This window comes from Saprolegnia diclina, assembly GCF_000281045.1.
Source record: "Saprolegnia diclina VS20 unplaced genomic scaffold supercont1.19, whole genome shotgun sequence".
NCBI lineage: Eukaryota > Oomycota > Saprolegniomycetes > Saprolegniales > Saprolegniaceae > Saprolegnia > Saprolegnia diclina.
Window position 1 is genome coordinate 311,426 of NW_008246086.1, and position 26,074 is coordinate 337,499.

At 56.0% G+C, this 26,074-nt stretch overlaps 13 protein-coding genes across 13 annotated transcripts; 4 read left to right on the top strand and 9 right to left on the bottom strand.

The window, feature by feature from the left end:
- Nucleotides 1–206: 206 nt before the first annotated feature.
- Nucleotides 207–1,278, bottom strand: SDRG_06901 (hypothetical protein). The gene has a single exon (XM_008612712.1). It carries the CDS (start codon nucleotides 1,214–1,216, stop codon nucleotides 308–310), a length of 909 nt encoding a protein of 302 aa, XP_008610934.1. The 5' UTR covers nucleotides 1,217–1,278; the 3' UTR covers nucleotides 207–307.
- An 815-nt stretch (nucleotides 1,279–2,093) lies between these two features.
- On the bottom strand, nucleotides 2,094–3,071 carry SDRG_06902 (hypothetical protein). The gene has a single exon (XM_008612713.1). It carries the CDS (start codon nucleotides 2,930–2,932, stop codon nucleotides 2,189–2,191), a length of 744 nt encoding a protein of 247 aa, XP_008610935.1. The 5' UTR covers nucleotides 2,933–3,071; the 3' UTR covers nucleotides 2,094–2,188.
- A 233-nt stretch (nucleotides 3,072–3,304) lies between these two features.
- Nucleotides 3,305–4,249, bottom strand: SDRG_06903 (hypothetical protein). Its single transcript, XM_008612714.1, has one exon. The coding sequence runs from the start codon at nucleotides 4,156–4,158 to the stop codon at nucleotides 3,388–3,390; it is 771 nt and encodes a 256-aa protein (XP_008610936.1). The 5' UTR covers nucleotides 4,159–4,249; the 3' UTR covers nucleotides 3,305–3,387.
- A 282-nt stretch (nucleotides 4,250–4,531) lies between these two features.
- Nucleotides 4,532–5,370, bottom strand: SDRG_06904 (hypothetical protein). The gene has a single exon (XM_008612715.1). The coding sequence runs from the start codon at nucleotides 5,270–5,272 to the stop codon at nucleotides 4,598–4,600; it is 675 nt and encodes a 224-aa protein (XP_008610937.1). The 5' UTR covers nucleotides 5,273–5,370; the 3' UTR covers nucleotides 4,532–4,597.
- Nucleotides 5,371–6,260: 890 nt separating this feature from the next.
- Nucleotides 6,261–7,296, bottom strand: SDRG_06905 (hypothetical protein). Its single transcript, XM_008612716.1, has one exon. It carries the CDS (start codon nucleotides 7,194–7,196, stop codon nucleotides 6,318–6,320), a length of 879 nt encoding a protein of 292 aa, XP_008610938.1. The 5' UTR covers nucleotides 7,197–7,296; the 3' UTR covers nucleotides 6,261–6,317.
- Nucleotides 7,297–8,045: 749 nt separating this feature from the next.
- Nucleotides 8,046–8,942, bottom strand: SDRG_06906 (hypothetical protein). Its single transcript, XM_008612717.1, has one exon. The coding sequence runs from the start codon at nucleotides 8,871–8,873 to the stop codon at nucleotides 8,121–8,123; it is 753 nt and encodes a 250-aa protein (XP_008610939.1). The 5' UTR covers nucleotides 8,874–8,942; the 3' UTR covers nucleotides 8,046–8,120.
- Nucleotides 8,943–10,548: 1,606 nt separating this feature from the next.
- Nucleotides 10,549–11,796, top strand: SDRG_06907 (hypothetical protein). The gene has a single exon (XM_008612718.1). It carries the CDS (start codon nucleotides 10,726–10,728, stop codon nucleotides 11,452–11,454), a length of 729 nt encoding a protein of 242 aa, XP_008610940.1. The 5' UTR covers nucleotides 10,549–10,725; the 3' UTR covers nucleotides 11,455–11,796.
- Nucleotides 11,797–12,376: 580 nt separating this feature from the next.
- SDRG_06908 (hypothetical protein) lies at nucleotides 12,377–13,193 on the top strand (the record flags this gene model as incomplete). The annotated part of the gene is made up of 2 exons (XM_008612719.1): nucleotides 12,377–13,074; nucleotides 13,160–13,193. The coding sequence occupies 2 exons, from the start codon at nucleotides 12,377–12,379 to the stop codon at nucleotides 13,191–13,193; spliced, it is 732 nt and encodes a 243-aa protein (XP_008610941.1).
- Nucleotides 13,194–13,315: 122 nt separating this feature from the next.
- Nucleotides 13,316–14,850, bottom strand: SDRG_06909 (hypothetical protein). Its single transcript, XM_008612720.1, has 6 exons — nucleotides 14,186–14,850; nucleotides 14,020–14,140; nucleotides 13,901–13,971; nucleotides 13,731–13,860; nucleotides 13,590–13,680; nucleotides 13,316–13,544 (listed from the first exon to the last, which is right to left on the bottom strand). Exons 1-6 carry the CDS (start codon nucleotides 14,295–14,297, stop codon nucleotides 13,347–13,349), a joined length of 723 nt encoding a protein of 240 aa, XP_008610942.1. The 5' UTR covers nucleotides 14,298–14,850; the 3' UTR covers nucleotides 13,316–13,346.
- A 577-nt stretch (nucleotides 14,851–15,427) lies between these two features.
- Nucleotides 15,428–16,778, bottom strand: SDRG_06910 (hypothetical protein; the record flags this gene model as incomplete). Its single annotated transcript, XM_008612721.1, has 3 exons — nucleotides 15,428–15,529; nucleotides 15,590–15,731; nucleotides 16,507–16,778. 3 exons carry the CDS (start codon nucleotides 16,776–16,778, stop codon nucleotides 15,428–15,430), a joined length of 516 nt encoding a protein of 171 aa, XP_008610943.1.
- Nucleotides 16,779–19,172: 2,394 nt separating this feature from the next.
- SDRG_06911 (hypothetical protein) lies at nucleotides 19,173–20,035 on the top strand. The gene has a single exon (XM_008612722.1). The coding sequence runs from the start codon at nucleotides 19,219–19,221 to the stop codon at nucleotides 19,969–19,971; it is 753 nt and encodes a 250-aa protein (XP_008610944.1). The 5' UTR covers nucleotides 19,173–19,218; the 3' UTR covers nucleotides 19,972–20,035.
- Nucleotides 20,036–20,611: 576 nt separating this feature from the next.
- Nucleotides 20,612–21,846, bottom strand: SDRG_06912 (hypothetical protein). Its single transcript, XM_008612723.1, has 4 exons — nucleotides 21,303–21,846; nucleotides 21,144–21,245; nucleotides 20,916–21,093; nucleotides 20,612–20,870 (listed from the first exon to the last, which is right to left on the bottom strand). The coding sequence occupies exons 1-4, from the start codon at nucleotides 21,735–21,737 to the stop codon at nucleotides 20,665–20,667; spliced, it is 921 nt and encodes a 306-aa protein (XP_008610945.1). The 5' UTR covers nucleotides 21,738–21,846; the 3' UTR covers nucleotides 20,612–20,664.
- Nucleotides 21,847–23,061: 1,215 nt separating this feature from the next.
- SDRG_06913 (hypothetical protein) lies at nucleotides 23,062–24,220 on the top strand. Its single transcript, XM_008612724.1, has one exon. The coding sequence runs from the start codon at nucleotides 23,109–23,111 to the stop codon at nucleotides 24,117–24,119; it is 1,011 nt and encodes a 336-aa protein (XP_008610946.1). The 5' UTR covers nucleotides 23,062–23,108; the 3' UTR covers nucleotides 24,120–24,220.
- Nucleotides 24,221–26,074: the final 1,854 nt, after the last annotated feature.

Genomic DNA, 26,074 nt, shown 5'->3' on the forward strand with positions numbered 1-26,074 from the left:
GTTTGTGACACGCGCTGACGTAGCACGCTGACAGCGTCCATCCTGTTCAAAAGCACCTGCATTGCTGGACAGAGCACGAGAGGCAACATCTTTGACGGGCTTGGGGTTGAGCTCCTGCCATTGTCTTGTGATTGGCCTCTGATAGACCATGAAAACACTGTTTAAGTACCCTTGGCGCGGCCCCGATATGTCAATGCGTGTACAAATGTGCGGATTCATCAATGATATTTCAGTTTATAGTTTACAGATAGTAATAATAGTCGATAATCGTGTGCGTGCTTTCCATCGAGCACGCAGAAATAAGAGCTTAGAGCACGGTGCCGTCAAAGGCGTCGGCGTGGCAGACAGGGCACGAGTTCTTTTGCTCGACCCAGTACATGACGCACTCTTCGTGAAACTTGTGGCCACACGGCAACGCGAGCACAGCATCTTCGTCGACGTCGTTCTCGACTTCAAAATGCACCTTCTTGGCCGGCACGAGCTCGTCGTCGTTGGTCGAGAGCTCGCAGAGGCAGATGGTGCAAATAGTGTTCTCCTCGGCCGTCGCTGTGGTGTCGTCGTCTTTGTCTGCCGGCACCGATGTGACATCGGGGGACGCCGCTTCGTCTGGTGACGAGAGGCTCGTCGACGCGCCGTCATCGTCGTCATCGCTGGCTTCGTCGTCGCTGGCGGCCGAGTGCTTGTGAAGATCGTTGCTTTTGTGGTGCGGTACTTCGAGAAAGTCTTCGAGCAGGTCGTAGAGCGTGTCAAGCACGCATTGCACAACGTCGTCGGACGCGTGCTCGAGCGTCGCCAAGACGCAGCTGGCGCGGAGGCCAAGGAGCATTGCTGTGAAGCGCTGCAGCGTCAGTTTGCGCTCGTTGATGATGGTCTTGTTGTTGACGCTCACGAGGAGGTGCTTCTTGGGAAAGTCGGCGTCGGCGATTGGCGCGAGGAGCGTCTGGACGGCGGGCGGCGCGGTCGCTGAAAGATGCAGCAGCCGCTTCCGGAGCGAGAAGAACTGCGAGTAGCGCTTCTTGAGAACCCACCACGCCTTTGTGCCGGGGCACGTCGCGATGAGGGTGTAGACCGTGAACGGACTGCTGCCATAGTAGGCTACGCTCTTGGCACTCGAGTGCACGCGCGCTTGCTTGAGATCGCTGACCTGCGCCGCCTTGAGCGACGCAACGTCGTCATGCAGGAGGAGACTGTCGTGGACGAGATCGGAGAGAGGCATGTGTGGTCGATGTTGTAATAATATACGAGTTTGGGAAATGCTACTGCGCCCGAGGTTTCAAATTGAAAAGTCTGGTTGGTGCCAGTTGCCGTCCGTGCTAGAAAAAAGCTTGAACTTCAATTTGATTGCCTGTCCACGCGCCCCCCACACATACAAATTCCAAGGTGAATTCGATATTTTGGCTGCCTTTTGCGCACCCTTTCGCAGACGAGCATTCTTTTTTCCTTTGTCGCGATTGTTGTCGCTTGGAATTTGATAGAATCAATATGTGGACAACATGTCAATGTCTGAGGTACTAGACTAGTGTGGTTTGTCCAGTATGCACATGAACAACGTCATATCTGACGTGGGCAAACAAAATTTGGCCGCACCAGAAAGACACCTCTGAACGACACGAAAAAAAAGAACCTGCCAAGTAGCTCGATCAGTCTGGTAGCTCGATCAGTCTGGAGCAACTGGGTCGCAGGTGCCGCATCTTTTCCGACCAGAAGGACACGACGACGACTGCTAACGTGAGTACCTTCGAGCACCTTCCTTCCGCTTCCGGCCGCTCGATGAGCGATCGTGCTACTTGCTATGTTATGTAGTGGCGTACCGGCATGCGCAACATTCCACCAACCACCGTACTGGCAGCCATTCTACGTTCCACAGCGCACATCGGAACGTAGCGGTGCCACACAGCCTTATTCTGGAGCAGCCCCTTTCCTCATATCACTAGACAGGTTTTCCGTGTCAAAGTTGATAATTTTCGACCGAATTCATAAATTGCGCTCCTAAACACGTGTGCAACTCGTCCCTAGTCCCCTAACCGTACTTGCTTCAGCTCTTGCTTCGTTCATCTTGCTGGTCCTCACGTCCCGTACGTGGCACACACAACTGCCTCGCGTGACGCTCGAGGTTGCTTCTTTGACAACATAAACAAGCACCATGCGCCATGGATTTAAAAAATCATAAATTAATCGGACTCGTTGGCTACGCGGCAATGAAGCCACCGACAGCCTCGCAGCGGCAGAGCGGGCACGTCATCTTCTTGTCCAGCCAGTGCACGAGGCACGACTCGTGGAACGTGTGGCCGCACGTGAGTTCGAGGACCGTGTCGTCGTTCGAGAGCTCGTCAAACTCGCACATGCAGATCGGGCACGCATCGTCTGTCGGTGCCGTGTGCGACTGCAGCTGGCGGCCGCAGCTCAACCGGTGCTCTTCGTCTTCGACGGCCACCGGCATCTCGAGAAAGTGCAACACCAACGAGGCAACGTCCTGGGCCTTGCGGCGGGGCGCGCCCGGTTGCTGCGCGAGCGTGTGGCACGCCTGGCGGAGGCGAATGAGCGCGGCGATGAAGCCTTGCAGCTCACGCTTCCTGTCGCGGATGATCGTCGGGTGGTCAAAGCAAATGTGACGACGGGGAAACTCGACCGCCGCCATGGACGTCAAGAGGTCGGCGAGCGGCGCCATGCCGGGCGTCGCGTTGCATTGCTTGCGCCATTTCAGAAGCGTCGACCGAAGCGCAAAGATCTGCGAGTAGCGCTTCCGAAGGATCCACCACGTGCTCGTTTGGTGGCATGTGACCGTGAACGTGTAGACGGTGAAGGGCGAGAGGCCGCGCTGGACGACGTTCTTGGCCGTTGTGTGGACGTTGATCGCATCGTCGTCGAGGTGAAGTGCACTGAGCATCATGGTAGTGGATTGGGAGTTTTGGCTCATGGTGGCAAGAGGCATGTCGACTTGCGAAGAAGACGGCAAATTGGAGAATGATCACTGGTATTAGCATCGATGCAGTGACTGTCCAATGGTCAGCGGACTGTGTCCATGAATGTGACCACACACGAGTTCGCACACGACGTCGTCGATAGCCACATCAATGGGACAGCGCCAAATTGATGGGAGGGCCGATCACGAGTAGCATGGCGCGTGGCATTTGCGCCAATCACGCGACGGCATTTCGCATATACCCGGTCTGCGATGCTCTTTTTAACCAATCCGCGTCGCCTCGGAACGCGCGACATGAATGGGGAAGTTCGCAGTGTCGTGGCATGTGCCAGTCGCAGAATCCAGTAGGCGACTGCGAGCCATGGAACGCAAGCTTGGAACGGAAGCTTGGAAATGGAGAGCGTGTTTGTTGAAGAGAGAAGGACTATAAATTGAAGAACTAAATACCTAGCGAACCTAAATTTTCAGCAGCCAACGACGTGGCCGCCGACGGCTTCGTCACGACAGAGGGGGCACGTGAGCTTTTCTTCAAACCAGTGGACAATACAGTCTTCGTGGAACGAGTGGTGGCATGCCATTGTGAGCACCGACTCGTTGGCGTCGAACGAGCACATGCAAATGGCGCACGACTCGTCGTCGTCTTCGTTGGCGGTCGACGGCGAGCCCGATCCATTGCTGCACGTGGGCGAGCTCACCGAGAGCGTGTGCCGGAGGTCCTCGTCGCGGAGCCCGTCCGGGATTTCGAGAAAGCGCTGCACAATATCGTAAATGTGGTCGAGCTTGGCGCCAAGCGAGGTGGTTTCAGCATTGAGCGACTGGAGAACGCAGGCGGCGCGGAGCGCAATGACTTTCGTCGTAAAGTCCTGGAGCAGCGCCTTGCGCTCCGTGACGATGATCGCCGTGTCAAAGCCGAGATGGCGCGACGGGAACTCGCACTTGACAATGTCCTTGAGGAGACTGCGGATCGCGCCGGTCGAGAACGCATGGAGCTTTTGCAGCTGCTTGCGGAGGCGGTGGAACTGCGAGAAGCGCTTCTGGATGACCCACCACGCCTTCGTGCCCGGGCATGACACGATGAGCGTGTAGATCGTGAATGGCGTGACGCCGCGCGGCGCGTACCACATTGCGCTCGCGTGCACCTTGACGTCGTTGCGGTCGTGCTCGTGGGCGAGCTTGACCTTGTCGACCGAGTCGAGCTGGAGGTCATGCATGCGGTCGGTCAATGCTGTGGTCATGGTGTTTCGGAATAAGATCTGCGTCGTGGGTGGCAAAAGGCAAAGTGCCGTTTGGGGAAACCAGGACCGCGTTGAAGTTCGTCGAGTGTTTCAGCCAATCACGGAGCGCCATCTCCCTTTCATACAAACGTGCTATATGTTTTCTGAAAAAAGGATGCGCCACCAATTCCGTGGTGTTGTTTTTGAGGTGGGTTCGATCTTGAACCGGCCTTTCTTATACTTGATATTTGTATGAGAGCCGATGATGGGACATGTGCAGCGGGTATCGCAGCGCGTGGAAAGCGCGCCGATCAGACGGCGCGGGGCCTTTTCCTCACGACTTCTTCTCGGTCCACTCTGCAGAACCCGGTCATTGACAAGCAAGCGAGAGAGATCGAGGATATGGGTAGATAGTATCTTTGTTATTGTACAGGAAGAGAAGAAGAGAAAAGAGAGCCGGCTATGGGATCCGGTCGCGGCACAGAGCACAGTGCGCGGGCCCATGCACGACGCACGCGACGTGGACGTGATGTCCGCACGCCAGCGCCTCGACTGTGTCGCATGCACCAGGCACGAGCGGCGCCAAGCACACGCCGCAGCTACTCGCTTCGTCGTCTTCGTCCGGGTACATGGCGTATGCCGCCGCTTCGTCCGGCGACAGAATCGCGACGGTCTGCCGGAGCTCATTGGGCGACACGTGCGTCGGCACCTCGAGAAACTCTTGGAGCAGCGAGAAGAGCGCGTCGCTCGGCGCCGTCGTCGTCCCGCGGTGCGCAACGAGCGTGAGCAAGCAAGTGGCGCGGATCGCGACCAGCATCGCGACAAAGTGCTTGAGCGCCGCCGCGCGCTGGGCCACGACGTCCGCGCTCTGACCAAAGAGGTGCTTTGGCGGAAACGGCATCGTGAGCGCCGTGTGCAGCGGCCGCGCGAGCTCGGTTTCGATGCCTTTTTCGAGGCGTTGGAGGGCCTTACGGAGTGCGTAGCACGCCGAGTAGCGCTTTGTGAGCGTCCACGTCGCCTTTGTGCTCGGGCACGTGATGAGAAACGTGTACGCGACGTAGCTGGACGCCGCATGGGGGTGCACGATGATACTGGTTGTCGACGACGACGCTTCGTCCATTGTGAGCATGGTCATGGCAATCGATGGCAGGCTGCTCTTGTCGGCACGGAGGCAATTCAAAACTGAACTACTCGAATTTAAAATACATCGATTACGGCTTTGCCGAGTTTGTGTGCACGCGACCCGATGGCGCGCGTATACTCATTTCAAGTGCCTCGAATCCGGTGATGGATGTATATACACAAACGCTAGAAGAACCAGATCGCACCTGCGAGCATTTCCGAGTACGCGAAACGCGAAACACTGGCGCGTACATGTCGCTGTCGGCGCAGTGATGCAGTCCGAGGCGGCGGACTGGCCCACGAGGCTGACGCACGCAAGTGCCGCGGTCGGATGCATGATCTCGCTGCTGTGCGCATGAGCGTAATACACACCGTCGACGCGTTGGTCGGCCACGAAGCGCCCGGAGGATATGACGTGGCAGCGCTGCAAAGCCATGCCACATCTGCGAGAATGTAGGTCAAAATCGACTGCCCACAGAACCTGGCGCGTTGAAAGGTGCTGAAATCGATAGGCCGACTGTACAACGTACAACTGTGCCATGAGTCGTGTGCCGATGGATCCTCGGAGAGGCAAGACATGTAACCACTACTGTCGCAATCGTCGCGAGGGGCGGTCGCGCAGGATCAAAAGCGCGTAAATACGATGCGACAGTCGCGCACGCGATGCCAAGCCTTTCACGCTACGACACGCAATCGATACAAGTTGTACGACCACATTTTTCGGCGCGGTGCCCACCCCATTTTATCATCGTCGGTGCGGGAGGTCAAATCAGGTCGCGTTTCGAGTTTCTGCTCGGTCGACCTTTCGGTTACTTCGCAGTACCTGTTCGTAGTAGTATGCAGAGGTGTGTTGTTGAATACTAGTACTAGTATGTCTAGTCTGACGTGATCGATTACGCATTCTAGGACGAGGGCAAACCAAAAACTACACCAAGCAATCCAGCTGCGTGCAATAATATCCCGACCATGGCGTTGATGCTGCACGTTTGAACAAGCTCACGTGAACTAGGAAACGCAATTGAGTTTTATCCTACACTAGTAGGCTAGGTTGTTGGTGTTTAGACCATGACACCGTCAAAGGCGTCGGCGCGGCAGAGCGGGCACGAGTTCTTTTGTTCGATCCAGTACATGACGCACTCTTCGTGAAAGTAGTGGTTGCAAGGAAGCTTGAGCACCTTTTCCTCTTCGTCGGTATCGTGGACGTTGTCGTCGTCATCGAGGGCGAACCGGACCTTCTTGGCCGGCGCGGCGTTGTGCTTGGGGGTTTGGTAGTGGTACGTCGCACCGGACGCCTTGAACTCGTTGAGGCAGATCGAGCACGAGTCGCAGCTCGAGTCGTTGGACGTCTCGCTGCAGCGGTCCGAGGTCGGTGACGCCGGCGACGAGCCCACGAGGGGATCGTGCGTCGACGGGATTTCGAGAAATTCCTGGAGCAAGTCGAAGACCGCGTCCAGCTTGGCGAGCTGCGCGTCGGTGCGGTCCGCGTCGAGCGATGCGAGGATGCACGAGGCGCGGAGAGCGATGAGGGCGGCCGTGAAGCGCTGGAACTGCGTCTTGCGCTCCTTGATGACGGCCTTGTTGTCGACGCTGACGAGCATGTGCTTCTTGGGAAACTCCATCTCGAGCGCGGGCGCGAGAACATCGGCGAGGGCGGTGAAGCGGCTGCTGTTGCACGCCTTCAAGTGGCGGAGGAGCTGCTTGCGGACCGAGAAGAACTGCGAGTAGCGCTTCTTAAGGACCCACCACGTCTTCGTGCCGGGGCACGTGACGATCATGGTGTAGATGGTAAAGGGGCTGCTGCCGTGGAAGGCAACGTTCATGGCGCTCGAGTGCACCTTGACTTGTTTCATATCGTGTTCGTGCGCCGTCTTGAGGCGCTCGATCGAGGCGTCGTGCTCATGGGCAGCGAGATCGTGGCAAAGAGAGGTAATGGTCATGTCGGGCAAAGTGGTCCATGCGGCGTTGGGGGGTTGTAGGGTTGGTGTGGAAGCAAAGCTTCGGGTGTCGCTGGCGTCTGCAGTCGAAGGCAAATTGGAAAATGACGAAACCAACGGCGCTGAGGCCCTCTGCCACATCGTCAAGGCAGCTGCGCCATGTAGCCGAATTCCATATTGGCCAATCAAAAGGCAATGTGGACTGGACGTTACGGGTACCGAACGATATACTATAGGAATGCGCCAATCAGATGCGTCAAATTCGATTGCGACATGCTGTGTTTGTATCTCACTGTTTGTATGAGCATACTGAAACGCAGTGCGCTTCTTTTTTTTGGTTGCCAAAGTTGCCAAAGGACCACATGCACCAGACGATTTGGAGGGAAGGGGCCAGCGAACCAGAAATTTCTGGGTGGTAGCTGAATACACCAATGAGGCGCCGCCATTTTGCTAGTCCATGGATGCGATTGGCCATTGGTCCTTGACGTTGCAGGCAGCTGGATTCTGATCTGACCTCATTTGGGCATGCCCGTGATCACTTTACCGCGCCAGAGGACGACTGGGTTTCTTGTGGCGCGCCATGTGCAAGCACCTGGGACCGCATCGAGCGTACATTCTAGCGCCGCATCGAAACAACCAAGCGGCAACCTTCACTCATAACGCACCAGCAAGTTCCAAGGGTGCGAATAATGGCTGCAGGGAACAAGCAATTGCCTTGCTCTCCTGCTCGTTCGGGCACACCATGTGATGTGCCATCAAGCATTATCCACTTCTGCAACGTACACTTCAGTCCGAGGACAACAACGCACCCCCATCACGATATCCTGCATGGCTTCGTACATGCTGATAAACTTGACGTCTACCAATCAATATATAACAAATAGTTTAGTAAATAGGACGAATAGAATCAAGACCACGACAGTACGCTCAGAGCAAGTATCCCTGCGTCGCGTCTTGGCGGCACAAGGGGCAAGTCGCCGACTTTTCGAGCCACCGGACGACGCACTCTTCGTGAAAAACGTGCTTGCACGGCATTTGGAGCTTGGTCTCGCTATGCTCGTAGCCGCAGAGGCAGATGGCACATGCCTCCTCACAGCTCGTACATTCCGTCGTGTCCTCCTCCGTCACCGACGACGATTCGGGGGATACGAGCGCGATCGTGCGGCGAAGCTCGTCGCGGCGCAGTGCCTCGGGGATGCTCAAAAAATCTTGCACGAGTTCGTAGAGCTCGAGGAGGCTATCTTTGGCGGCCGACGGCGGCAGCTGCAGTGCCCGCAACACACAGGCTTCGCGCAAGGACACCAGCATCGCTGTGTACTGCTTGAAGAGCGTAAGGCGCTCGAGGATCTTGCCGGCGTTGTGGATCGGCGTCAGCGGGTGTTTCTTTGGAAACATCGGCGCGTGCACCGCGCCGAGAACGTTGCGGACATCGTCGCATGCGCGCTTGGCAAGCGCCGCCAGTGTTCGTCGAAACGCGAGAAATTCCGAGTACCGCTTCGTGACGACCCACCATGTCTTCGTCGTCGGGCACGAGACGATGAAGGTGTAGATGACAAAGGGGCCGCTGGCCGGCGAAACCACATTCATGGCGCTGGGAAAGACCTTGAGCGCGCGCGCCGCCGCGTCAAAGCGCGTGCGGTCGAGGGTCGTCTGCGGAAGCAGGTGGGCGGATGCAGTCATCGCGGAGCAAAAGAAAGAATGCTGCGACGTTGCGTTGCGCGGGTGCCCTATATAGAGCCAGAGTATACCGTATACGAAAAGACTGTCGGGTTCTTTTTCTAGTTTTTGGTTGCGGAGGGTCGCCATCTGGTCGGCGGATCGTTGAACCTGAGGAAAGGGGCGCATCGTCAGCGCACTGCCTTGGCTGGACACTACAGTACGTGCAGTAACCCACCAACGGAATGCCTGCGGCGGCGACGACGACTGGCGGACAAAGGCTTGCAACTTCATCCGCGACAAGCCGTGCGAGAAACCATGCACCAGGACCACCAACACTGGAGCAACTTGCCACGAGATTAGGTCATAGAGAAAACGTTCCGCCGATCAGAGTCTGGCGTGCGAATTGGTCCTCGGAGAAAGAAGAGAGCAGGTGCAAACATCGGACTGGATGCCTCCCGAGCCCCATGCATGCGTGGTACAGTCTGCATCGCGTTCCGGCATATGAAAATGACTGCAAGAAGAGAAACCAGCAGCAAGAAAACAGACTCCAGCAAGAGAAAACAGAGAATGTGGTTCGCTCGAACATTCTTCGATCCGTGGAACCTTCGCGCCATGAAATTGCACATCTCGCTTAGAAGCCATAACGGGCGGCCAAGGCGAAGCCAAGGAACCGCGTCGCTTCCGCCCACTGGCAAGCACGCGCTTGGATCGTAGCGAAACGAGCGAGCAACACTCTCAGACTGGACAACCTCGCGTTGCAGGACCTGCTGCATATGCGCGCGAGGACAGCAACGCATTCGTTTGCTCGGCGTGCCGTCTAATCTGTGTGATTGTGGTTGTTGTCAAGAGACCCAGATCAGATATAGGCGTCGTATCCGGATGTCGGATACATCATTCGCTCGATTCTTTTCTAATGCTTTCTATTTAATTGACCAGCTGGACGCCGACGCACCATCTGTTGTCCATAACGAGCGTAAAGAACTTGTCAAGATTGTCAAGAATAAGCCACGGTAATGACTAACGACATGATCCTCGTCCGCCTTGGTGTCGAAGCCTTTTAATGCGACAAACAACTGTGTCGTGGCTGAAACTAACGTCTAGCTAGTGTTCGGGCTGTACAAACAAATATGCCATTGCCGGTACCGACGCATTGCATAGGTGCAGTTATTGGTGAGGTGACCTGTGTGGTGGTATGTACTACCCGAACCCTCATACATGTACCTACGAACACCATTCTGGCGTACACGGATCATTGGGCTTTTCTGAACGATGACAAGACGTGTGAGCATGTCTTTGCCGCGCGGCATCTCTAAAGATTCCCTCGTATTCCAAAATACCAATGGGAAGATCTGCATCGAAGGGTCATTTGCTTGCGTTCAGCATGCACTAGATGTGGGTACACACTCCCAGACACACTCCTTTTGATTTGATTCTGGATGTGGAAACATTTAGATTGCGTACGTTATCGATGGTCAGCCACGGCTGGTCCAATTCGGCTAGTCCATTCCATTCTACAGCAATGGTATCATATGCGCATCGCAGCGGTCAGCGTTGTCGATCTACACGTCTACAAGTACCCGAAGGGCATGGCATCCAAAGCGTTGCCAAGATCGTCGGCAACTTCAACTCTCGGCGTCTGATCTATGGAGCGGTGCACATGGCTTTGCGAATGCGTCAACTGTCGAGAGCTCTGATTGGCTTTTTTTACATCGCCGAAAGATCGCGGGAGATTCAAACGAGACGGTTTCCGAATCTTTCGCGCTCTGTCACTCCGGCGAAATCACACGTTCGCAGATCGAAGACTCTGGTTTCCATTTCCCGTCTGCCTTTTCGCTAAATAGCCTACACCAGCCTCCTCGCCGTCGTGTACCTCATGCTGCACGCCGACGACCACAACATCATCCAAGTCGCCATCACGAGCGCCAGCGTCTGCGGCTGCTACAACGAATTCACGTTTTCCGAGCCGTTCACTACTTACTCGGTGCACATAACGTGGGGTAGCACGAAGTGGATGCTCCAGAAACGCTACTCGGAGTTCCTCCGCCTGTACAAGCCGCTGCGCAAGGCGCTTGCGCCGTCGCTCTGGGCAAAGGCGCCAAAGCTCAAGGCGGCGCCGATCGTGCAAACCTTCTTGGCCACGCCGTTTCCGAAGAAGCACCTGCGCATGGACACGGACGCCATCCGCGCCGAGCGCCGCGTCGGCCTCGCGCGCTTCACCGAGGTCCTCGTCGCCCTCCGCTGGCACTTGCGCGCGCAAGCCGCGACAAACGCGATCTTTGAGCTCGTCAATGCGTTCCTTGAAGTGCCCAAGCACCGTCAGACGTACGAAGCCCGTAAGTTGTCGTCGCTGCCCCGTGTGTCCCGCGCCGGCACCGAGCTCGCGATCGAAGACGACAGCGACGACAGCGACGACGACGAAGGGTGTGCGATCTGCCTCTGCGAATTCGCGTCTACAGAAGCCAACGACAACAACGAGGCAACGACCAGCGTCACCTTGCCGTGCAAGCACGCGTTCCACGAACACTGCGTCTTTTCGTGGCTGGAGCTGCACCAGTCGTGTCCGATCTGCCGCCAGCTCGTCGTGTACCAGAGCAGCGCCTAGTCGTACTCGCGCTCTTGTCGTTTGTCCTTGTCGCGTTGTCTTCTTGAGTGTAATCATTGCACTGTACTGTGTCCTTGTAGACCTTGCTCTTGGGCCCATCGCCGACACCAAATCGCGTTGATTGCCTACACCAGCTCGTAATGGACGGGCACTTTGTGAATGGCACCGGATATCAACCAAGCATCTATGCATATGTCTCTGAACGACGTAGTTCTACTGCGTAGGCTCGTTCGTTGGCGATGAAAATTGCAAAAATAGAGCCGCTTAGTCATCAGTCTTTTCATGCAGCCAAGTTCAAACTATGGAAATAGGTTAATTACGAGATAACGCGAACGCTTGCATTCGACTTCCACACAGACGAGGAGCTTGTCCATGCAACTAGCGATACCCTCCTACCCCTCGGTACAGCTGTAGCAACAAACTCGCATCGACTTGCTGACATGCCGTCATGAAGCAGCAACGCGATTGAGGTGGCGTTATCAATTTGGTGTTTGTCTTGTCGTGGACCGTGAAGAAGCCGCGCCTGCGTCGCCCGAGTGTAGTTGTCACCCCTGGTTGTCACCGGGTGCAAACACTTTCAGATCTTGGCGTTGAAGCGTCCGCAAAGGTCGGAAACCTTGTCTAGAATATAGGTCACTTTGGCCAGTATTAAAATTTACCTCAGAAATGTCCACCACTCGCCCCGTTGAAGCTGGCAAGCGAGCAGCACTGGAAACTCGATACCGGTACGAACTAGAGACCGTTGCCTCGAGAACGCTCGCATATGATGTGGGCTGACGTCTGGGACACGGCGGTTGCCTATACATAGCCGTGTTGGCAACAATATCGTCGTACGCTGACGTTGGCAGCATGCTTCGCCTTCGATATCGAAAAAGAGGCCACCCAACTGCACATTTTTGATTTCGCATTTGCTTGTGGGATCATGGCGCTGCACCCGCTCGCGTGGACGTACGGCTGCTTGGACACGAGCGTCTACGAGCGTCGCGCGCCGCGACCTTTTGTCATGGCCCGCGACTCGTTCTTAGCGCCAACCGCCAGTGTCCGCCGCATCTCGTGTACTTTGCAGCCCAATTTTACGCTCTACACGCTGCTCGTTGTCGACATGTCCGAGTTTTTCGTGCTCCGAAAGCGCTACTCGCAGTTCTACGCGCTCCGAAAAGCTCTGCGTAAGCGCTATACCACGGCGCCACCGGCCATCCGCGCGCTCTTGCAGCCCGTGCTCAACATGCCCTTTCCGCGGCGCTACCTCGGGCCCGACGACGCGCTCATTCGCCTTGAGCGGCAGCGCGGGTTCCGTGACCTCATTGGACCCTTGCTGCTGTTGCGCCGAGGTCTTCCCGCCACGGACGGAGTCGCGGCAGTGATCGAGGCCTTCTTTTGCGAGTCGACCACCAGAGACTACCCATCCTGCGTCTCTGTCGCCAGCTGTATGGACGACTGTGCAATCTGCCTCGACCCACTGGACCCGTTCGGGACCGACAACCCGTGGCATGTTCGGGCGAGGCGTCGACTGCAGCTACCGTGCGGCCACGAGCTCCACGAAGATTGCGTGGCGCCCTGGCTCGAGCGGCGCACAACGTGCCCGCTCTGCCGCGTCCAGGTTACGTCGGGCCGCGTGCGGTGATGTCATTATCGACTGCGACTGCTCTATATTTGTGAATACAAGGGATCCTTGTGTGAATATGACGATTGATGGAGCATGAAGCATGCGTGGCATCTCGATGGACCGACTGCAGTAATGCAAAGATGACAACTCGAAGAGCAGAGCGGGTGGCGACAAGTTACTCGTTCAAGGGACTAGATTGTAGCGTGTGGAGTTTCGTCAAATTCGGTCTCCGAGGCTCACAAACAAGACGGTGGAGACGACTACAGCAAATGCAGTTGAATTGGCTTTAGGTCGGCGACGCATTGACGCGTCGGTACTCGAGCGTAATGGGCCCGTCTTTCTTCCACATGGCCTTTTGAATAAAGATGAGCGTATGCTCCTTGCCGAGGAGCTGGCCAGCGCAGCGCACTTCTAGATCCTGCGGCTCGACCAGCCGCCCGCGCAGCCGCAGCATCTTGCGGAGCAGGATCTTGACGTCGAAAATCTACAGTGGCATGATGCGGTCGTGCATGAATTCCGGTGTGTGTACGCGGTATCGCTCGGTGAGTTGCCAGAGGTATGTAAAGTGCTTTCGTCGCAACGGCGCCGACTCGTCGCTGCCGTCCGGTGGACCGAGCGACCTAGGACAAGGGCCATCGCACCGCGCATTGTATATGGCCGCAACACGCACTTGAGCTCGGGGCGCAGGACCACGCGGAGCTGCTTGCCCTTGAGTTTCTTGAACTTGACTTCGGCCTGCGACGACCCGGTAGCCGTGTTTGACTTGTGTGGGATATCGTGCTTGGCGTAGAACGCGACCTCTAGCTTTGCGTAGGACGTTGGATAGAGGCGTATGCGTACCATCCTGCGCGTCTTGCACGTCGAGCTTGGCGAGGAGCTTCTTGACGAGGCCTTCCATCGCGTGGTCTTGGCTAACAGGGCTTGAGTTGGCCACGTCCAAGCAAGGCGACGCGACGTACACAATCTCTGGCGGCTTGCGCTTCGTGCCCGAGAGCGGATACGTGCCAAACGGGCCTTCGCACACGGGGCACGCGCGCTTGTCCTGGGTCACAATGTGCTTGAAGATGCAGCTCTTGCAGACTATTCGAGGCCATGAGCTTTGCCAGCGATGGCTTGCGCACGCACACGTATGGATGCATTCGCGCACTGTGTAGGGCTGGCGGAAGTACCCGTTGCATAGCGTGCATGTGATGTACGGGTTGATCGAGCTGGATGCGACGTGCAGCGTCGACGCCATGCTGCTGCTGCTCCTGCTGGGTGGCACCGGCGATTTTGAGGTCAGCTACGAAAATGCATGGATTTGACCATACAAAAACCAAGTTGCGGCCTTTCTGAACGACAATACGGGCGGTTGAGTTTCACGACCACCGCTCTGGCAATCGGTGATCGGTGATCGCGACCGATGCAAGCGCCAAGCACGCGACCGAATGGAAGTCGCTTGCCGCGCGATCTTGCAGCACATGCAGCCTTGGAATGCACCAATCAGCGCATCCAATCGTGCCCTTTCAAATTATTTTGAACGGTTCCCGCGCAAACGGCGCAGACAGAAACGTCGTTGGTGCAGGCGGAATGAGAGTCTTTTCGACAAGGGACGCAGATCCATCAGAGACACGAGTTACCAAACCGTAGCAAGGCTCTCGTCTTGCGACCGACTGCAACGCTGTTCGATACGTTATGTGTAGCTGGAGAGCAGAAGTCTCGTTGATGTCGCCGCAACTTCTTGGCATTGCGTAGGCGTCAGCTACTGCTGGTAGGACTGCGTCACGTCAAACAAAATGCCACCGACACGATCCTACGTGGAAATCGCAAAGCAAAAGGGAAGAAAAGGCCGTTGTCGACGGGCTGGAAGCGCGGACCTGCCGCGTTGTGCCGAGTAGAGCACAAGATGGTCGACGAGGAAGGAAGATCATCGAGCACACAACTAGCGCAATAATCATTTAAATAGGCGGTGGACAAGTCGTGCGATTCTGTGCATCACGCCGATCCCATACTTGAGAGCAGGCACGTGATGGCATTCATTTATAGAAGTTTTCAGGGTTCGAAGGATTAGATTTGACAGGAAACGGGGGAATGTTGGTTGAAGTCGGGACCTTTCGGTGTGTGTTCATTCACTTCACTGGAATGGGGATCGAAGGCTGTTGAGGTTTGCAAGGGACAGCCGCCGAGTGACGACTGCTGACGGAGCTACTACAATTGTAGTAGATGTGTCGAGGTCCTTCGATCGAACTACGTCGTCTGCAGTAATGTACTCGAGTCCTCGTTCCAAGACTGACGTTCCATGACCGACTTTGCACTTTGGCAAACTGGTTCGAACCCCAAGATGGGACTTTATACTTATGACTATCGACTACACTTCCTTTCGCGCTCTTACTCGTCTTCCTCGAGGATGCACGAGAGATCCTTCTCGCGTGCCAGCGTCAGAAGCGGCGTCGGGACGCGAATCGTGAGCGGCTTCCGGAACATCAACTCCTACCGTGCGACGATGAGGAGACCGTTGCTGCTGTTACCTTCCGGAAGCACGGTACATACCTGCAGGATATCGCGCGTCTCGTCGTCGTCGCCGAGGGTCACAAAGGAGCTGAGCATCGCATGGGGGCTCTGGCTATAGTAGGGCATCGTCGTCTCGTGCTGGATCGTCTCCATTTTCGTGCGGTCGCGTCCGGGTGCGTCCCTTTTGTCGAATTGCTGAATACGCAAGCACGTCAATCCTGGCAAACCCTCCGTAATCAGTGGCAGGAAGAGTTACATACCGGCGGCGGTAGCGGTTTAAAATTCGTTTTAAATCAACGCAAATTTCTAGAAGCTTCACTTGGAAAGAGACAATTGTCGCATTAAAAGACTCGGTCAACGCATTTTATTTCAGCGTCGTTTTTCACCAAAACGCACCCAAGCCCCGTGTAGAGGTTGGCAGTACTGGATTGGCCAAAATTCAAATTTATAGGATTGGTTGAAAGTCCAGCAAGCGCGATGAGGATTGGTCGTTCGCAGCTATATTTTCCGTGCATTGGATTGGCCACGTCGCTTGTTTATGTAGCCAATCAGCACCGCGGCCTTATTAACCAATCCACGCAACGAAACGCGGTGATTGGCACAAAGTCGAAACAGCTCGCGATTTGAAATCTTGCTGCCGGGACAGGCGACGTCGCGATAACGCGATGCTACCAACTACGGTGGGCCGCACCTCTCACCGCGCATCGCCGGGCCAATGTGCGTGAATGGCTCCATGGCAAGCAACTTGCTACCCGATAGAACCAGCATGTCGCCGCATCTATCCAGCGCGCGATCTATCCACTCCCATTCAAGGTTGAACATACGTGTGAAGATCCAAAGTGTGCTTCCTTTAGAGTACAGGTTATGCATAAATAGTTCGTATCGCGAGAGTGTCAAGGATCGTAGCCATGGATCCGGGATGCGCTCTGGGCGTGAGCGCGGCATGGCTCGTCTACCACTGGAGGCGCTGGCGCTTGAAGAGCATGCCTTCGTTGTCGTCCCCGAGCTTGCGCTTCGTCACGAGCTGCACCATGGGCCCGTTAGCGTCGGCGACAATGACCTCCATGTCGTACGAGTCGATCGAGGTCGGCGTCATGGCTTGCGGCATGCACTGGATCGGTTGCTGCTGCATCGGCGGGTAGAAGCTTGTGGCAGAGTACCCACGGCGGTTGCTCGTCGCCGCAAGGAAGGCTTCCGCCGAGTTGGCCCATTCGTATCCGCTCGACATGCTTTAGAGTCGATGAGCGCAAGAGCGAGCAAATCGGAAAATGCGAGCTACGAACCGAGTGCCAGGTTCACCCGCCACAATGGATTAAAATCATTTCCTAAAACATATTTAAATACTTAGGGCTGCTGTATTTTATTCGAAGACAAGTGAATCACCTACTCTATCTATGGCATTGTTGTTGTTATAAAAAAATACGCCCTGCTAGCATCATTAAATGACACACAATTTAAAACGAAAACCCTATTTTGTCGAACATCCTCCACTTATTTTGCATCAACACGCACGCACGACCTGGTCATATAAAATATCCCATGCATATTTTTATTCATCAACTCTTGTATTTTAAATCTGCACCCTGTGTCTTACCATATATTTGTATCCATGAAGCCGAAAGAAAAACAATATGGGAGAGCCTGAATTATATTTGCATTCCACAGCGAATTATATTTGGTCTGAAACTGACACCAACTCGGTGGCAACCAACCTCGGCGATGAAAATAAGTAGGTTTATGCAAGGGTATGGCAGGTTAAACTTGAAGCCATTTATGTCCATACAAAAATAAAGGTATTTCCGATGCGTTTTAGGATCAACGCCGGACATAGATGCAAATTCAACACGGAGCTTAATAAACCGACGCGGAGTCTTTGCCGGAGCGGCGCCCGGAGCTAGCTGTCCCACTACACGTCGGCGGTAGTGCGACACGCGAGGACGCTGTGGTTGGTTGCGCCGAGAGCTTCCGGTGGTCTTGTGGCGTTTGCGGCATCTTGTGCTGGAATTACTGCCCATCGTCGGCGCCGCTGGTTGAAGTTTCGAATGCGTTAAACCAGTTTATACACTTGGCGCCACCGCCACCATTGGCACAAGGTGGTCGCTTTGACACTGCTGAAGTGTACCATGTCACTCGAGTGTGCTGTCATGCTGTCACACGCCTCGCAAGGTTCGAGCCTGAGACCGAGGCAGGCACTCACTTGCGTGCCGCTGAGCCGGTGCTGCGAAGCTTGCCGGATCTATGAGCAACGCGGCAGGATATTTGCTTCGATCTTGCCAGCAGGAATTGGCGCTGACTTGCGCGTCGGTCGTTGTCGAGTGGTGAGTGCTCTCGTGGAGCCTCGGCCTCGGGTCGACGTTGCGGATGTAATCGCGGTAGTAGTTACCGGTATAACGTTATCGCTACTGCGAGCCCGCATCCTCCTCGATGATCCTTCACAACCCGATGAGGATGGTGGGCAGCTCCGATTTGCTGCCCAGCACCAATACCGGCACGATCGACAAGGAGACCCGCGCTCCCAAGGCGCTGACTTTTGAAATGACAGCCCCCACTTTTACGAAGACGGTTCGTAGCGAGTCTATTTGGTGCTTTGCGGCTCCAGCGAGAGCCTTTTGACTCGTTCGCGGGGGTTGCTCTGCAGGAGATGGGCGTGTTGCGGTTGTTGTCAACGAAACCTCCTCCCTTAAACACTCTCCTCACCGCAATTGGGTGCGAGCTCGTCAAGCGTCGTCCCGAGCGATGAACGCTCTACTTTCGAGAGCAAGGTGTGCGCTCCGAGGGCGTATTCCTAAAGCAGCGTAAAAAATTTTGCTGGTGGCCTCTCGCCCATCCCGCCTTCTCGGACGCGACTGACACCAACCTCTCCTCTGCGTGGGTCGACGAGACAGCAGCGACGCACCGTGAGCCACTCTACGTTAGGCTCGCATCGATATCCTTGTCAGCTTTACCGCTGATATGCATTGTACAACAACGCGCCGGCCATACAACGCGCATGTGCGCAATGGTGGAGAGCCCCCTTGAAAAGGCCACTTGTTCTACGTGACTCGGACGTGGCGGCGGCCTCTGCATACCATCTAGTACTAGTACAAAGCATCTCGGCTTTATCGACTATTCACGCACGCATGGCTGAAAGGAAGTTAGACGTTCTAGACGCCAGCGATATCGTATCACAAGTGCTGCGTGGACGCATTCATCGCTCACTTTGGTCGGCACCAGACGATCTCACTACGAGTACGCAGAAGACTGCAGCGTCGTTCTCGGGCTCGTGGAGGCGCGTCAATCGCGTTTGGCTTCTGGACTACCAGCCAAAAGCTAGGTGCATGATGGGAATGCGATGCTTGATTCGCGGCTAGATGCTACATTCCAAGGCACGAGCACACAGCATGACCACATCTAGGCACATAGGGCACCAGAAGCAAGGCACGTCACCTCCCTTCTGGGCGTCGCCTTCTTGAGGTCTCGATGTACGAGTTTGGCACTTGCGTGCGCCTGCCCTCGTCTTTTCGGTGCTGCTGCTCGATGCCACGAAAATGGAAGATCGGATTTTCGATTTTGCTGCCTTTCTTTTTTTGGCGCCAGCCGATTGGCTGAAGTTGAAATGCTAGCATTTGATTGGGCCAGGTGTTCGCACCAGGCTTCAAATTGCCGTTTGCCACTTTACCTTTGTCGCGATGAACCTCCGGCTGCTCTCGCTCGTTGTGCTCCTAAGCCTCCTCAGCGTCTTTGCCCGCGCGGACGAAGTCGACGATGCTGCGTTCCACGATGGCATCGACATTGAGCCCGAGGCCGTGCCCCAGGACGGTCGCCCGCAGATGACGCAAGAGATGTTTGAGCAGATGCTGAGCCAGCTCACGCCCGCCTGCCGCGAAGCCATCGAGGCCAACCCGAACGACCCGAGCCAGGTCTCGGACGAGTGCAAGGCCGAGATCCAAGGCGCCATGGGCAAGGTCATGGCCGCGGGCAACCCGAACGACCCGATCACGCCCGAGATTTTTGCCAAGATGATGGAGAAGCTCCCGGCCAACTGCCGCGCCGAGATCGAGGCCAACCCCACGGACGCGTCCAAGCTCTCGGACGACTGCAAGTTTAAGATCCAGAAGGCGCTCTCGAAGCTCTTGCCCAAGGACGCCAAGCCGTCCAAGGCCAAGGCAGCGTCCAAGGCCGACGACGAGGAAGAATCGCCCAAGAAGAAGACCAAGAGCGGCAAGGCGAAGCGCGGCAAGAAGTCCAAGGACAACGCTGACAAGACCCGCCCGATCCTGATCGTGCTTGCGTTCGTCGTGACGGCCTTTGCGGGTCTCAGCGCGTACGCCTACACGCTGTACCAGAAGCAAGGTCCGGTCGTCAAGGCGACGGCCAAGAAGCTCAGCAAGAAGAAGCTCGAAAAGACTCTTCGCAAGGAACGCGCGGCCGCTGCCATGTAAACCTCGTGCATATACCTACACTGTTTTGGACAGAATACGTTGTGGCTTGTATCGCTGACCACACAACACCACGCTCGCAACGCATGTGACGCACGCAAAGGGACCTTCCGTGCCTCGCAGCATCTATCCTTTAGCACCTTGGATGTCACCGTCCCACCTTGGCAGCCCACATTTCGTAGCAGCCAACCGAGGGTGGAGGAATACCATTGCATTTGATGAAGCTCAACAAAGCGTTTGTGGCGATCTCGACCAAGAAACCAAGACTTGAAGCGTCTGTGTACCGCACTGAACGATAGCAGCTACTGTCGCTCCAAATCGACGCTTCGCTTCACGTTGAGCCAGCTCGTTGAACCAATCTGAGCCAGTTATCTGAGCCCTTGGAATCTCGTCTGAGAACCTGCCACGAGTAGCCGCTCGAAAGCAGACGGCTTCCGTGACGAGTATCTATTTGTGTGTCGAGACGAGGCAGCCGTCCTACGTGGCCCGAATCAGGCGCGAGGTCGTGACTCAGACGCATACGCTGGGTGCCCGTCGCAGCTTGCACAACCCTGCAAGTGCTGTCAGTCACGCCTCGACGTGGTTCTGAGCCTGGATACCCTTGCGGCCTTGTCGACAGCACTGGGAGGTTTGTGGGAAGGAGTGGATGGAAATGTGATGGATTCGATCGGCGAGCTTATCTGTACGCTGTACTATCTAGACGGACTGCACGACAAGCTTGACGGGCTTGGCGCTGTGCATGAGCGGCGCCTTCTCGCCAATCGGGCTGTCCGGGCTCGACTGCTTGGAGAGAACCACAACGCCAGCGATCGTGGTGACGATGCTGATCGGGTACAGCACCTGCTGCCACCACTCTTGCATGCCCTCGTCTTCGTGGAAGAAGATGACGCCCGAGATCGAACCTACAAGAACACTAAGATCTTGCTTGATAGTAAGCACGCATGTACCGCAGAGGATCAGGAACGACTCGTAGATGGCAACAATGTGCAGCGCATCGTACTCTTTCAAGCCCAGGTTCAGAACGTAGATGCCAAGTGCGGGACAGCCGAGCGCGAACAATACGATGAAGTACGTCTCGGTACACGCCCAGATCTCGCTGCCCTTCCCAATGAGTTCGACTGCCGTCTACACACACAAGGCGTCAAAATGTCGCCATGTAACTCCATCGGTCTTACCTTGGTGAAGAAGAGGTTGCCGCCAATGAGGCCCGAGAGCGCGCCGAATGCAAAGCGGCGCCACGAGCTGTGCGTCGGGTACGTTTGGATGACGTAGGCCAGCTATGATACGTATACAAAATGAGATGATTGCCATGCACGAATCGTTGCACGGTGTACCATGATCATGAGCACGATCGAGATGACGGCGTAGACGATGAATGGCAGCTCGCTAAAGAGCGAGAAGAGTTCTTCCGGCGTGTGCGTCGGCGAAATGTGGCTGCCCGAGAGGCCGACGATCCCGCACCCGATAATGATGAGGAGCGACCCGTGCAGCACCTGCGGCGACAGCGTTTCCTTGAGGATGTACGGTGCCAAGACAATGTTCCACACGACGCTAAAGCCCGCCATTGGCGCGAGCACCGATTGCGCGGCGAACGCAAAGCTCCACGCATCAAACACCGGGTTGAGGACGAGGACGCAAAACGTCGCCGAGCCAAGGAGGAGAAAGCTGCCGTCGTGGATGTGCGCGAGCTTCATGAGCACCTTGCCCACGGTGCCAAAGAGACTCGCCGCGAGCGAGAGAGCGATGCCAACGACCCAGCTCGCGTACATGCTGGAGGTCGGTCGGTCGGACGGCCGGTCGGGGAAAGTTGTGTCACGAGCGGCCTAAAACGAGCCCAGCCAATGGCCTTTGAGCTCGTAGCCGTTACTCATAAGCCGCACTTAATGCAATCTATCTTGCTGTTTGTATGAGCGGCAGAGAGAGTCGTTGAAATTCGAAGGCGCATTTTGGCGAATTTACCGAATTTTCGAACGGAATCGCCGAGGATCGAAGCTCTGGCGTCGGGTCGGCAAGCTCGATGCTGCGTGTAGGACCGACTATGTACTGCTCGCTAGAGACATGGAAGGTGCTCCGTTGCAGCGCCACTGCAGCGACGACCGCGCGTGCCCGCCGTCCATGCACTGTGTCAACTGCAGCGATATTTCGTGGTTGATTGTGGGCAGTTGGGAGGATATCGCGTTCTGCTATTTACACTGTGTCGGCTCCAATACAGTGTATTGGCAGCTGCAGCGTTCGAGCCACGAGTGTACCGTGTAGGAAGGGCAACGCAGTGGCTCTTGGTGGTGGCGGTGGTCGCTATGGCGCAGCTGCGAGCACCAGCAGTGGGATGGTGCCTGGGAGATGGGCAGGTGTCGAGGGTTGGCATCACAAGAGTGGACCTGTGCAGCTTGTGCAGCATAGTGGCCTGCCCATTATTTCGTCCTACGACGACGCGCTTCTCGCCGCTTTGTAAAACTTGAGGGTCCACGGTCGTCGAGGAGCGTGGCTACCTCCGTCAACAGGGCGACAACATCACTGAGAAGCGCCATGAGCGTCACGCCGCCCTTCCCGCGTTGACCACCGGTCGAGTCGTCGTTCGGCGATGGGTGCGGAAATATCGCGCATGTATTACACGGCGTCGCGTCCTGGCCGCCGTGAGAGTGTACACCGTACCACCGCCGCAGTGAGTGGACAGGTCTTGCCGTAAACACCCAGGAACCTATTAAATACATCGAGATTGATTGTCAACAGGTGCAACACTGCTGCCTCTGTCGCTTCGCAAACGCCGACACCACTGGCTTTGTGGGTGAAGGCGGTGATACTTCCCAACCCACAGCTCGATACATAGCACGATGCTTTACTACGTACGCTCGCGGGTCGCATCACACTCGAAGGAATCAAGTTGATTGAGCGCGATGGTTTATCTAATTTTTGAACTTTACTAAGTTGTTGAAGCTGCTTTGGGTGGCCGCGTTCGCGGGTGTCATTCCTTTTTGGCCAATGAATACGCGTGCTGGTCGTATTTTTAACCAATCACATAAACTAGAAAATTGAAGATCGCCAAACCCAGAGGGTGTGGAAGGTAACGCTGGGCATGTCTCGAGCGGCTCCATTCAGCATTCCACACAGCCAGCAAAAGACGTCGAACGCGCACGACCACCATGGTGCGACGACCGTTCATCAAGGCAGCACTCGATGGAGTGCTACCAAGCAAGAAGCTCAAGCGACAGATCGAGCACATGCAGGGCACGCTCCACCACGCCCACGAGGCGTACGAGCAGGCCACGCACGACCTCGCAGCCATGAGTACACAGATGGACAGCCTCAGCGCCGAGAACGCACGGCTACGCACGGACCTGGAAGCCGCGCAGGCCAAGGTCGCACAGCTCACGGCCGACCAAGCCGCCATCAGTGAAGCCCACGAACTGCGGGTCTACCGTCTCGAAGCCGAGCTGCGGCTGCAGGACGCGCTCAAGCTCCGGTTCAATGCCGAGCGCATGGCGTCCGAGCTCGAGGCCATGCAGGCGCACGCGGAGCACCAGCGCCGCCTCAACCAGCTCGAGAGCGACCTCATCATGGCCCGCGAGACGCTTCACTGCTTCATGCGCCAGCAGGCCAAGCTCCGGGCCAGCGGCCAAGGCGACATCATGTCGGCCGCGCATGTCCACGCGCTCGAAGCCAAGTGCCGGGACCTCAACGACGACCTCCACGTCTACATGCAGCTCAACGCGTTTCTGCGCCAAGAAAACAACGAAAAGACGCTCGCACTCCAGGCCGCACTACACAACTTGTACGACGCCAAGCGCAAGACGCTCAAGTCGCCGAGGAAGCCAGCGCTGGTCGTCGAGCCGGCACCCGAGTACGTTGAAGAGGAGTGCACGTCGAGCTCGGACAGTGAGGATCTGAACCAAGAGCCTCAGTTTGTCGACTGGGACGCCGACCACGACGCCGCCGTCTTTCAGAGCCTCCACGGTCTCATCCAGAAGCGCGCTCTGAAGGCATTGACGCCGCTGCAGATCCCCACCAAGCCGGCGAGTAGCCGCATCCACCACGCCAAGGGCATGGTACGCAAGCGCAGCCCACGCAAAACCCACCACCACGCAAGCCCAAAAGGCAAGACGACGTCCAAAGTCTGCCACACGGCCGAGGCCACCGCAGTCTGCTGCATCTAATTTGCCCCATATTTAGCGCTAAAGCCACACACACACAACTCCGTAGAGTGTGCCACGAATCACTAACTTATAGAACCTAATATGATTTTCTATTCCAACAAGTTGCGCGTCCGACGTCCTGCTTGGCGCGCCGCTCGCTTCCTCGTGTCCTGTCAAACCCGGGCAGCGTTTGCGCGACAAGCCTCCGTGGGATACTACAGCATCCCGTACCATGTAATCGTGCCTGTCTCTGGGAAGCTAGAAGGGGCAGCTGAACGACGACTGATGTCTGAGACGAAGTAGCTTCGTCAACTTGGTTGAAGGTTAACCACCTCCAACACTGGGTGCATGCGTGTCGGCCGTCTTCAAGCGCGCGGCGCAAGACGTAGCGACCAACGCCGCAACTCTAGCCAACGACCGGAGCATCAGTGCCTGTTTGTGGTTCGTCGCGAGTTAAAAACACGCAAGTCTAGCTCTTGGGTGCTGCTCAACGGCATGCATTTTTGGCACCGTTCGAGGTGCATATGCGTCCAGAGCCACCAGTTTTGCGTCGTGCAAGGGCAAGCAGCTCGAGAATCCATTGAAAAAAGCGCAGAGTGCTTGAATTTTGTGCTGCTTCTGGCGCCTGATCCCGGCTTTCCATGCAGACGACGAGCGTTCGCCCGTCGCCGCGACCTCAACGAACGTTGCTCTTGGGTGCATGTACAAGGACACTCAACATGCATGGACGAAATGCGTGGGCGACGCGGGCAACATCATCGATTCAGTCGAGTGCCCGCGTGGGCTGTCCGACGAAAAGTTGCGTTTATTTAGTCGATGCCACGAATCTCGATCCGGACCAATCACAGCGCGTTCTATTTTTTGCAAATTGGCGCCAAGCCGGGCAAGATCCCGGAACGATCAGCGCGACGTGTGCAATAGCGGCAGCACGTAGCGCGACAGGACCTTGTGCGTCCGGTTGAGAGACACAGGAGGGATGTGGCGGCTCCTATGTCTCGATGTGCCACATCGTTGTGTGCGACTAATGCAAGCCAGCGCGGTCCTGGTCGACGCGAACCATCCTAATTGTCGAGGAGCAAACATTGGACCACGGGCTGAATGGATGCCAAAAGTTAAAAAGTTGCAGCCCTTGTCAAGTTCCGTCGTGGGACATGCTGCCGCGATTGGAGGTGCTTTACAGTGTACAGCTTTGATGTAATCGCGTCATTGAAGCACTATTCGAGCAGCCGCCTAGGGGCACGTCGTCACCGTGAGATCACGAACGTCAAAGGCCTCCTAAGATATGTAATACGTCCTCGTCCTGGACACATCACCTCTCATCCCTTAAACCCGCGTCGCACGACGACGACAGCCTGCTTCTTCTGTCGCCAACGGTGCATGTCCTCGCGTAAAGGAGCTCCTGCCGGACCCATCGCGTTCACCATTTTCGCTTCTTTCTTGATCGAATTCGTAGCAACTGCGATCGATTTCGACAAATTCTTGATTGGCGTCATCACCGACACTGGTGTCATGTAAGCGTCGATGATAGACGAGTACGGTGCGGTATTCGTAATAAGAGTAAACGCTTGGAATGCTTTGGCGTCTAGTCCTACAGGGATACTCGATCCGTCACTTGGCGTATGTTCCTCTCCTCTACGACAAAGCTCTACGGTTACGTGAGCAAGCATCGACCTAGTGACTACGAGTGATCCCACTCCTTCAATTTGCACCATCGTACACGTATTCCAGCAGTCGATACCATTTTTTTGCAGGGAATGTGATTTCGTCAGCGATTGTCAGCATTTTTGGTATCACGGTCGTCCATTCGCGCCAAGTATCAAGCTCGTGTAGCCAGATATCAAGTGCGCTTCTGCATGCGGTGAACAGTACTGGAGGATTCACTCGTTATCCTGCTGCTTCGCGCACGATAACAAGTGGACATGCTCGCACTGCTGCTTCGATCGCACGTGGCGAGTTTCTTTCACGAGCAATACCCT